This window comes from Podarcis erhardii (assembly GCF_964252035.2).
Source record: "Podarcis erhardii genome assembly, chromosome: 7".
In the NCBI taxonomy this organism is placed as follows: Eukaryota; Metazoa; Chordata; class Lepidosauria; order Squamata; family Lacertidae; genus Podarcis; species Podarcis erhardii.
Window position 1 is genome coordinate 51,961,579 of NC_138511.1, and position 12,430 is coordinate 51,974,008.

Here is a 12,430-nt window from a genome sequence, read left to right on the forward strand (position 1 = left end):
GTTGACTATCGCGGTTCGAGCTCTGCGCAGCCGCCGACGCGGCGCGTGGCACCGCTAGGGCGATGATTGGCTTTGGCGGACGAGAAGGCGGCAGCTGATTGGCTGGTTCAAAGCTGAGGGGACGGTTTGGCGGCCGCGGCAGTCGTGAGGGGCTGGTAAGCCGAAAAAGAAGATGGCAAAGAGGCGGCGGCTGAACGCCAGTGATGGGAAGGACGGGGCCGAGTAAGTTCGACTTGAGGGTGGGGGAGCGCCGCTGAGGTAACAGGGGCTGCCCTTTTCCCTCAGAAGAAAGCGAGCCGGGGAAACGGTACCTTGTAAATCAGTCAGTTTATTTTTATCCGGCTCTTCCTCCGAGGAGCTCAGGACGGCCGTTAACATAGTGGGATCCCCATTTCGTCCTGGCGACAACCCTGTGAGGTAGGATAGGGCCGGGAGAAGAAGTCGCAGCCAGTGAGAGCTTCGTGGCCGAGAGGGTTTGAACCCGAGTCATGGCCTTTGGGCCTGGGGTACCGGATGTCGAGCCCTCCTGGTGTTTGAGACTGCAACTCCCATCAGCCCCAGCCAGCAGGAATAAAGGGCATAGGAGCCCCGCTCCGTAATCCCCAAAGTAATGTCAGGAAGTGGGTTGGAGTGGGGAGAATGCTGCTGCTCACTGATGAGGATATTTTCCAAATTGTTATAGATCTGGGGGGGATCCCCCCAAACTCTAGGAATAAATAACTATTAGGAGTTTGATTAAATGGGATGTGGATTAAGACACCAACTTCACAGCTGTGCCAGGCAGGGAATTCCTGGGCTGGCTTATGCAAACCAACCTGGCGGAGCTATGGCTGTCAAGGGTACAACAGGGGCAGTTAACAAGACAACAAAACTTCTCTCTTGCCCCCAGGTGTGAACTGAGACTGGGATTTGGGAGGTTGCCGGGGTAACAGCTCTGGGGGAGGGCTAGGTGAAGAAGGATAAAAGAGCTGAGATCCATCATTTGGAGTGTGCTGGCTGCAGGCTATTATTCTGCTACCTTTTGGAATGACTATGGTGTAAAATCTGGACTTCCTGCATTCAGACTGAAGGTGTAAATAGGTGAATAAACCATATTTCTTAAAGCATGACATTCTCTGCCATGTCTTCTGTTCCCCAAAGGGACACAGACCCCATGTGTGTGCCTAGGACCCCATGGGCTCTTGCTACCAAGATGCTCGGAGATGCTCTGTTATTTTGCATACTTCAAGCATTTTTATATTCAATAACATTTATAGACCACTCGATTGTAAAAACAAAATACGCTCTTAAGTAGCTTACAAAAATATATCTTCCAACAACTCTCAGAAGAAAATAGGGTCCAGTGTACACTTATGTTGCACTGCTCTCACAAGAGTAAAAGCCAGTATAAAGCGGCACTTACAGTGTCGGACTAAAAGCAGGTATCTGATAGTTCCAGGTATCTGATAGTTCCAGATTCACATCCTCATTCATTCACAGAGCTCACGGAGAGTAACCATGCACCACTCACTTCCTTTCTCAGCCTGGCCTACCTCACAGACATTCTGTGAGGATAAAATGGGGGGAACATGTATTTGGAGGAATGGCAAGATAAAAATAGAATGTAGATGTACTTGAACTCCAGCTTGCATCATCCCTGACTATTGGCAGTGCAGACTGGGGTTGATGGGAGATGGAGTCCAATAGGATCTGGAAGGCACCACACTGATTACCCCTGTTGTAATAGTGTGTCCTGTACTGGCTTCTGAAGCAGGTTGATGTAGCCAAAACACAGGAGAAAATAAGTATTTAATATCTACCTGTTGTGGATAGGATGATTGATTCACAGTAGGTTCTACTTTATAGTATGACTAGACCTTAAAATCTCAAGTGATGAAGATCTAAATTTGTTGTGATTATCCTGAATTTTGGGAATATGTAGCTATAGGTTTCTCGACCTATATTTTTGCCAACATAATTTTGTAAATATTACTATCCTACCCTCTTAATTATATTTTCAAAACTCCTAAAACTTTAGCTCATCTCTTGTTTGAAGGTGTTTCAACCCTGTAATTATTTTAGGGTTGTGCCTGGGGTTTTTGAAGCTTTGTGATACCATTTTAAGATGAAGCCAGACTTGTAACAGGATTCCAAATGTGGCTGCAGTAAATACTTATAGTAGCATTTCAATTCTTGCCATTTATTTTCAATCCCTTTCCTACTAATTCTTAATATTGGATTTACCTTTTTCACAGCTGCTGTATGCTGTCTATCTTAAGTGTGTAATGCAGGCATCTCCAACCTTCGGCCCTCCAGATGTTTTGCCTACAGCTCCCATGATCCCTGGCTAACAGGACCAGTGGTCAGGGATGATGGGAATTGTAGTCGAAAACATCTGGAGGGCCGAAGGTTGGGGGTGCCTGGTGTAATGTATCTGAATATTTAATCTCTATTTTATTTTGAAGGGTCTTCATTATGGATGAAAGAGTAGCTGAATACATTAGAAGAACTGTGCTGCGAATCCCACGTTCTGAAATAGGGAAAATGCTGACCACATGGGGGTTTCTGTCTGAAACTCAGCTTCAGTCTTTAAATATCCATCAGCTAAAGGAAAATGTGTCCCAAGAAGTAGTTCGGCTATGTGAGGTGAGAACAGTATTGGAAGGATCATTGTGAAATTTGTACAAATGTCAATGTTTTTTCTGCATAAAATAAAAAACATGCTTACTGGGAAACATAGTACTGTACTATTTAAGTACTATGACTGTACTATTGGTGATCTGTGTTTTAAAATTACTTTTAATAGGAGTTGGTTTCTTAATACTGAAATCTTTCTCAAGTGCCTTTAATAGAGGACCCACCAGAGCTTTGGTGATGTCTTCACCCAAATAAGAGGATGAGGCAGTGATGTGAGCACCTGGGAGCGTGTGTGAAAAGTAGTGGTCTTTGCAGTGAGAGAATTCTAAATGCACATTGGGGGGGGCACATTTTTCTTACATTTATGCCCCATCTTTTTTCTGCCACTATTATTCCTTGCATGGGCAATGATGTAGAATAGGCTTCCTCAAACTCAGCCCTACAGTTGTTGTTTTTTTTGGCCTACAACTCCCATGATCCCTAGCTAGCAGGACCAGTGGTCAGGGATGATGGGAATTGTAGTCTCAAAACATCTGAAGGGCCGAGTTTGAGGAAGCCTGATGTAGAAAACAGCACTGCCTTTGGGGTGCATATCTTCTTGTTCCAGTTCTGAGAACTGGAGCATACGGTATCTTCTGGCTCCAGTGCTGGAGTATAGCAGGGCAATGTGATGGAGCTCCTTTTAGCACCTAATCCAGAAATCTGAGCGCTGTGTAACTGGAACCCCTGGGACAGGGTCACAAACCCCTCCCGCTGACAGTCTATTACAAATTGTACATGTTGTATGGGAAATGTGACCTTGGAGCAACTGTGGTGAGGCTCAGTATCTACTTTGGCTGTAGATACATTTTGATTAGTATAATGATTCTGCAGAATTTCAACAAAATCCATGACTGTTGTAGCCCCTTGTTGATCTGTGATGGAGTGCCCCCAGTTTCTTGTCAATGAAGCAACTAATGAATAACTAATAGATTTTACATGTTCAGATCTTAATAATGAAGCAATATTATTTTAATTTAATCTGGTTTTTAACCAGATCTGGACATAAGCCATGGACCATGGTTTACTGTGAATGAGTAGCATGCTGGTGCACACAGCTCTTTCACATCCACTCCCTCCTCCATGCTTGGAGAAAACAAATCAGGGCATAGACTTGGTTTTATGTGGGAACAAATGCTCACACATTTGCTTACGTGTTTAGCGAAAACAAACCACTAATGCTGGTTCGCAAGTAATACAAGGTCACTGTTCTACTTTGTTTTCTCCTAACATGACATGGAGGGGAGGGGGCTGGTGTGAAGGAGCAGCATGCACCAGTACATTTGGAAATAGGTGTGGCTTACCATTGTATGCAATTTGGGCCTATATAATATCGTCTAACTTTTTTGATTAGTTGTTCTTATTGTCTTGAAGGAAAACCATGCAACTATCCAGCATGCAGCAGATCTAGACATAATTTGTAAGTGAAATGTTTTCTTATATTTTGTTGTTGTTGTGATTAGTTTCTGTTTTAGTATAAACCAGTTAGATTTTGGATAAGCACTCAGCACTTCCTTTTGATTGGATTAATATTTGTCTTGTCAAAAAAATAAATCATTTAACTTTTAGGTAATACAAGGTAGTTGATCACTCCCCTTTCCTCTTAATTTGATGGTATTGTTTTTATTACACAGTGATACTAGGCGCAGCTATCCATGTACAATCTTCAGAAGGCAAGAGTCCTTTCCAACCCAGTAATTGTGTTTAGCCAGTAATCGTATTCCCCAATGAACATTCCCAAAGCAAAGAAGTTTCTACTACACTAAGATTTCATTTCTTTGCAGTATACGTAGCTTGAATTACATTTAGAGCCAGATAAGGAAATGGGATGCTTTTTTCAACTTAATCCTCTGTTTATTTACAAATGTCACTGTTTAATTTGGCTTACTGCCAAAAGTGTTTATAGGATTACAGTACTATTAAATGGTATTTGCATAACTCACTAAATACAAGCTTGAATATTTGTCAGAATCTGAAGGTTTGAATTCCTTTGTGATCTGAAATTAGTAGTATTTGGTAAACATTTACATTGCAGCTATTTATAGTTTACATTGTGAAATGTTAAAATGTAACTACAGTACCCCAGATCATGCATTGATTTCTAGTTTACTTCAATTTTTGAAAAGTAAATGGAGGTTGAATTAATCTATACCCAATGTCAAGTTAAGGAACCATAATTTCTCCTCCTCATCATAATTTGTAATAAATGTTTGGGTAAATATTTGATCTTTATTGTATTCACATTTCTTGTAAGCTGCTTTATGGTAGAAATAACAATAAGAAGAAATAACTCAACTAGTCACTTGCAGGTTGGATTTGGCTCCTGAAGAAATTTTGGGTACAAATGACCCTATGCAGATATAATCAGAAATGATATTAAAATTTGCTGACAATTATACTTGTTAGAGAAGTAAATTTTGGCTGCATGAAGGGATGAGGAAAGTGGGAGTATCTGTGTACAGTATTGTTTAGTAAGCCAAAATGTATGACTTAGAGTTATCTGCAAATGTGGCCAATGAGAAGAGTATGTATCTGCACTGTTTGGAAATCTGTTTATCTCTTACCATTTGAAAACACTTGTCCTATTTCTGTGAAGCTCTTAATTGTTGGATGGAACCAGTTTTATTATATGGAAACTGATCATCCATGAAAAGGGTTGAGTTGGATTGTTCTAGTCTCCAGAATGTGTAATAGATATTGGTTCCCAAGCATACAGAACTTAGCCATCCTTTCTGTAACAAAGAGCAAAACTGTTGACTAATCAGCAAAATGAAATATGAAATTCCTGCATTGTGTAGGGAGGAGTTGCTAGCTTATAACAATTATGGATTCTTGTGTTAATAAGCAATGCTGTTTATTGTCAAATATTTTTCCTCAGACAACTACACATATAGGGACAAAAAGCTTTGGACTGTTTATCAAATGACAAAAGAAGAAGGTAAGTGTTTATAATTATCAAAAGCATGATATAAATAAGTGAAGTGCCCAGTTATCTGTTATAGTCTAATTATGCTTATCCTCACTTTAAAGTGGATTGTGTCAGCTGTCTTATAAAACTTGCTGGAAACCTCTAAAATTTCGCTGTTTTTCTTGCAGACCTTTGACTGTTTAGCAGAGCTCAAAGGGTTGGGTTTTTCTTAATGCTACTTAAAGGCCAAGATATACTTCTTCCTTCAACAATAAAACATTTCCCCCAGGAAATAAACAGAGCAATCTAACTGGGATGTGTGTCTGTATGGATCCACCACCACATCCTAAGCCTCACCAACTCATGCCAGCCAGAATGGCAGATTAGTTTTCATTACACCAGCTCTAGACTTGCTTTGAGGAAAGAGCAACTTTATTATGCCCTTTCCAGAACTATTGTCTACAGCAGCCATTCCATCCTACAGGAGGAGGTACTGCGGGATCTTTCCATAAACTCTGCTGCAAGACCAGAAACTTTGGCCCCTTCTCACCTTGAATTCCCGTAATTTCAGCTGATAGTTACAAGAACTGAGAAACAGTGACTAAATTTTATTTCTCTCCCAACACTTTTTCGTTTTGTATTTCATATTTTTGATTGCATTCCTGAGGGCAGGGATGTGAGACTGTCTCAGAAAAGTTTTTTAACTGAAAAGCAGGATTTTAAAATTATTAATAATAAATAATTAATTTGGTATTTTGCATGATTGAACTAAAATAATGCAAGTTATGTTTGGAATGAAGCTTATTTTAAAATGTTTTATTTTATTGACAGGTGATGAATATGACATTTTTGACTTGGCAAATTTTAAAAAGAAGTTTAAAAGAAGTCTTCAGTCAGCTTTGAAAAATGTGAGCATAAACAATGCTAATATTTTGGGTTCTTTTAAATGTTTTGTTATCCTGTTGTATAAAAATAATGTAAATTTATAGTAGTTTGAAACTAAATGGAGAAATGTCTACCATCTATCCTATTTAGCAGTGATCCTTGGGTTGTTGTTTTTTTAAATGCAGTATTTAGTATCATATTGGGAAGGTAATTAGGTGTGCTTCATATCTCATAACTTCTTTGTATACATTGTAGAAACCATTGTGTTAAAGTAGTTCATGATGTGTTGGCTGCCTCTTGTAACACACATGTAAGAAACAACTATGTCTGTACTTCTTTAGATATAGGGTTCTCAGTGCCCACTTCTGCCAGCTAGACTGCAATATATATTTTTCCTTTATCTTTACTTCAGGTAACTATCAGCTTTAAAGAGTTTGAAGACAATGCAATTTGGATTCGCATTGCATGGGGAACACAGTATACAAAGCCCAACCAATACAAGCCATCCTATGTAGCTTACATTTCACAGACTCCTTATGTCTTCATATCCAGCTCTAGATATAAGAACTGCAAAGCGTTACTTTTGCAGGTAAATACATTATGTCTGGTAAAGATTTGTTTTTCTGTCATCTTCAAAGTAATTTCTAAACTTACATTTAGTAAGAGTGAATTAACAGAAATAATGGAACAACTCTTTCAGCTTCAACTAAACTTACACCTTCATTTTTAATTAAAGGCCCTGCTGATTGCTGCCAGTTACAATGACATCCATGAAATGGACCTCCGAAGCCATTGTTTAGACTCGCTTAAAGATATTTTACTTAAGCGATGTAGCCAGGTGAGTTATTCTAAGTCAAATCTTGGGGTTTTTTTTAAATCTTAGGCCTGGTTCTAAAATTCTCAGGAGGTAAGGAAATTTTCTCCTTCAGAGAGATTGCTTATAGTACTACAGAGCTGTACAGTCTTACAATCAGGAAGAGATAATAAGGGCCAGAATTAGTTTCCCTCCTGCTTTTAGAGCCATTATTGAGTTTTTATCATTTCTGTCTGTTATCACTTAATCTCAAAATATGCCATTGAACTGCTTTGCATTACATGCTAAGCTGAACCTTGCTAAGTCACTTTGTTCCTCCCCTGTCCTTTTTGCTATTGTGCTGAGCCAAGGTTTGGCTTGATGTGCTGTCTGAACTGCGGCTTGTGGTTAAGATCTGTGTTCACTAACCATGAGCTGTAGCCAAGGTTTGTTCTTGGCTACATTTCGTGGTTATTGAAGAGAGAGTTGAGCCAAGGGTCCTTCACTGAGCACTGGCAAGAAGGAAAAATACTTGGTTTAGTCTAATGTTCAAAGCAGAGGTTGTGGTTTGTTTTCCTCTAAACAAACCACAACAATAAGTCAGCATTTTTAAATAAATCAGATTGCAGTTTTGTGATGCTAAGCCAGTGATTTGGTTTGTTTCTTCATAAACTAGAAGGAGGAGCAAAACAGCCCTGCTGGAGTCATTAAGCATAATATATAGTTAACAGTTTCTCATGGCATGCAAACTGGGTCTTAAGTCAATGAACTTGGAATATTGGTTGTATACAAAGTCCTACTTGGAGTAGACCCATTGAAAGTCATGCCCATTCACTTCAGTGGGTCTTCTCTAAGTAGGACAAGCATTGAATGCAATGCAGTTTCATACAATCACTCATTAGAGGCAAAAATACACTAACAATGTTCTATCACTATTCTATCTCTCCATGGACCCCCCTCCAGAAATTTCAAACTCATCACCCACAACCTCAACAAGAACGAAATTGCATTCTGCAAAGAGGTATCCATAATATCTTGGTTTAAAACTCTATATAGCAAAACAGTATATTTAAATATTAAGAAGCCTGGCCATTGTAAGGAGGTCCATGTTTACCACATGACTATCTGTTTTGGGGTGCCCATATCCCCTATGTGCGTGTGCACAGGAAGTGGTTCAGCAAGTTGTGCACTAATTGGAGAGGTTTATCAATCTTCTAAAATATTTAAATAAATATTCAGAAACTTAAATAGTGGCTAATATTTGTCTTGCATGCATTTAACTCACAGCTGGAAGTTCATAGCTTTCTCTGGTGTTGATATGTTCACTTTTAGTATGTTTGTTATAGAGTAAATGAATGGGGGGACACTGCAGCACAATTCATATAGTACTTCAAGCACACAACAGTGGACTGCGTGTGTATGTCTTACTCTGTTGCATCATGACCTTTACATCTTTGGAATTCTGTTCAGTTCTGAATGCCACTTTGAAAAGGATAACATTTTACATGAAATTTTATATGGTTCTGTACTTTCAGTGGATCCAAATATAGTTAAGGAAGATAAACTTAAAAAGGAAAGAAATGAAAGAATTAATGAGGAAGCCTTTGGTGATGGTCCTCAGCCAAAACTAGAGTTTGCACAATACAAGGTAAAATTATATTTAATGCATATTATATAATTTTAATGCACAAATATACATTTATTATGTATATGTATTCTATAAAATTTATTTTTGCACAAAACAATACTTAGGGCTGAAGTGTCAGTTAACTACTTAGATTAATTGAATAAGACTAGTTGATCAACTGAAAAAGGTGCCATTAATCAGTTTAAAAAGAAATACGGGAATATATGAAACTGTATGGTAGGCACCATCTCAGGGGAGGTACTCCCCTGTGTAAGATGCACAAACAAGTTCAGTTTTTATTCTGTTTATTCTATTACCACGTCAATCCCATTTGTTTACTCAGAAGTAAGTTCCTAAGTTCAATTAGAGTTGTTTGTGGCCTAAAATTCATATTATTGACTAAGTTTTCTATTTCTGTAGCAGCCCTGCAATTTTTTTAAGATAGGTCAACTGTTAGCGTGAAGATTTCATTGTACTAACTGAAAGAGTATTGATTTGTTCCTCAGTGTTGCATGAGTCCATTCTTATACTGTATAGACTGCTTGAAATACAGTCTAAAACCCTGGGCTTAAATGGCTTACTTTTCTTAAATGAACTATTTTACATACACATGGGATTTCCAGCCGTGCATGCAGATCATTACCCTGTATACAGAATGGTGATATTCCTTTGATGTTGTAATTGATACATCATGGTCTTGAAATGTTAAAGTACTTTTCTCAATTCACAACTACCCCAGAGGGTCGTGTACTGAGACTGAAGTAATTCTTACGCTTTTTAATTGAGCCAATACTGTAGCAATACTGAGACAGTAAATTAGAATATGTAGCTTAGTGCAGTGATAAAAATACAATCAAAATTGCTGCAGGTGTTTTGGGTTCTTTAAAACTATGAATGAGGCTGTTTTAGGCATTGTTGCCTATTTGCCACAGGGGGGCACTCTTTGGTTTTTTTTAAATGCACATCTATTGAACCTGTTTTCTTTAATGTCTTTGTGACAGAAGGCCCAAGTAAAGTGGTACAATACAGGTAGAATTCCACCAGAGTGATATAGTTCTCCATATGTTGAGCTCAAGCTTCATTGATTGGCTCTGTGTGTGTGTATACACACACATACTTAAGAAAACATAAGTACTTTGAAAAAAACAGGATTGTAAAATCTGAAAAAGTTCCTGTTCCTGTTTGTAGATTTCTTAAAGAAGCTCTTTTAAAATGAGGTGCGGGAAAGGATAACTGTTGGATTCTGAGAGCAGATAATTAATGGACCACCATGGTATCTTAAACCAAGATCCTGAGTGTAATAATCTGTTGGCTGAAAATGAAGTGCAGTTTTAGCACTTTGAACTGTAAAAATAATTATCTGCTTATTATAAGCTACAAAGAGCTCTTTTTTATAAACCCATTTATTGATTTGACTTACAGCTTGAGACTGTGTTCAGAAATGAACAAGAAAATGGTATCTTGAACAATAAAGACCCGTTTAGATGTATGGTCAAGTTTTCTAGTCCTCATCTTTTAGAGTCACTGAAATCCCTAGCACCTGCCGGTAAGTGTTCCAGTGTCTGAGAATGCACACTCATAGTATTATGTTTTGTATGCTTATCTGGTGCATAAGGATTCCATAGAAGCAGTAATTCCTGAGTTTCAGTACCACCACTGCCAAACTTATTTTTAATCTTTTAATGTTTTAAAAATGGTTTAGGCTTTAAATGACAGCTGATAATCAGACAACTGGCAAAATATACTGTTTCACTTGTCAGTGGAACCTCTACTTACGGACATAATCAATTCCAGAGGTCTGTCCATAAGTCGATCAGGGTCGCTGGTAGAAGCGCTGTTGTGTGCAGGTGCATTCAGCGGCAGCCACTTTTGCGCATGCACGAATCGCAGCAAACCCGGTATTTACTTCCGGGTATGCCATGCTCGCAACTTGGATCAGGCCCAAGTAGAGGCAGTCATAAGTATAGGTTCTACTGTATTTAAGTGCCAAAAATTGATTTGTGGAATATTAGCTGTGCCAACATTCCAACATAAGCTAAGATGCAGGCAAATGATTCCATAACATCTTCAGAGCCCTTAAGCACTGCAGCTGAATGTTCGGACTTCAGTTCCTATTTCTTGACTTGCACAGGGGAGTGAGAAACTGAAATGTATCAAACTATGCAAGCAGGAGACATTAGGAGCTGAACTTGACTAATGGTCTCCTAGTGTGGGGTAGGGAACTATTGGACCAACCCCTATGACGTCTAGTAAGTAAGGCAAATTATGAGAGTTGTAATAAGCATGGCTAATTAAGGGTCATCAGTTCTCCAGTCCTGGTCTAGTGTAACATACAGAGGATTATAGACTATTATAGTGATCTAGAATAAAATGCAAGTGCATAAACCAAGTGAAGAGCTGTATTTAAAAGAAAAGGCTTATGTGACCCTTAAAAGACAGCTCCCACCAACTGTTTTGTTCTTTGGACAGCTGTACTTTCAAGGCAATATGGAACCATATGCAAAACTTAGAACTGATTCTAATTTTGTTTTCTTCTATTCTAGGGCTGGCAGATGTTCCCCCTTCACCATTACTTACTTGCATCACCCAAAAAGCCAGGAACTATTTTAGAATTAATGAGAGAAAAAGTGCACTATCACAAACCCTTGCAAGCTCATGACATTTTTAGACAAAGGAGTGGATTATTTCTCTTCAGCAAAATAAAACAACATGGAATCTATTCCCATAAACTTCTTACAATTCAGTTGGTCAGATTACAATATGACATCTTAGCAGGCTGTAGCCTGCTAGCTGGTGTGACCTGTTGACCAGAGTCTGTGTGTACTTCCTGGACAATGAGTAGGTGAACTTCTTTAGCAAATAACTGAATTTAGATGTAATATCAAAGTGCTTGATTGTTTAACCAAATGAAACTAAAATTCTTATTGATATGGTATTAAAATTATAATAAACATGGTGCTTGTAATATTAGTTTTAAAATAGCTGTGTGATTAAATAAATGAAAGCTTATAACTGCTTGAGTCCAAGTTTTTTCACAAGAGTAAATAAAGCTATTACATTTTACTGCCACTTCCCATTTAATACAGTAGTGTGCTTATCGAAGAACTGGAATTGTAATGCATTTCCTTGTTCTCTAGTCCAGTGGCTTACAAATTCTTGCTGTTTTACCCCCAAATGTAGTCATCAGTAGTGATAGTGATTTGATGTATACAAAACTCAAGCTGTGTACAGTATAATGAGACAAACTCTGAAGCAGCCACCCCCTCTGAATAACAAAATACCCTGATTCAAAGCACTGCAAAGTCTGAGCATGTAACTGGCCCCATTATAGTGGTAGTATCTCTTTTATATCAAGTATGTGTGCCTCTGTTGAATTACAATCAGATTTCCAAAGAAGGTTGAGAGACAGCATATTTTAGAGAATCAAAGATTTATTTACTATAGATGTAAAATCATTATTTTGAATTTTTAAAGGTTAAACACTGACATTAGTGGATATTTAATCCAACTGCTAATGGTATTCCTTCTTCTTTAATATAAGCCTTTTTTAGATTTTCTTCCT

The 12,430-nt window shown here is 38.4% G+C and overlaps 1 protein-coding gene across 2 annotated transcripts; it reads left to right on the top strand.

The window, feature by feature from the left end:
- CENPN (centromere protein N) lies at nt 1-11,880 on the top strand. Of its 2 annotated transcripts, none has more exons than XM_081871962.1 (11): nt 1-222; nt 2,445-2,625; nt 4,030-4,075; nt 5,534-5,593; nt 6,395-6,471; nt 6,861-7,037; nt 7,185-7,286; nt 8,205-8,262; nt 8,777-8,889; nt 10,291-10,414; nt 11,412-11,880. In XM_081871962.1, exons 1-11 carry the CDS (start codon nt 173-175, stop codon nt 11,525-11,527), a joined length of 1,104 nt encoding a protein of 367 aa, XP_081728088.1. In that variant the 5' UTR covers nt 1-172; the 3' UTR covers nt 11,528-11,880. The 2 variants fall into 2 exon arrangements, with proteins under 2 accessions (XP_081728088.1, XP_081728089.1); XM_081871963.1 differs by having other exon boundaries at nt 2-307.
- The last annotated feature ends 550 nt before the right edge of the window (nt 11,881-12,430 follow it).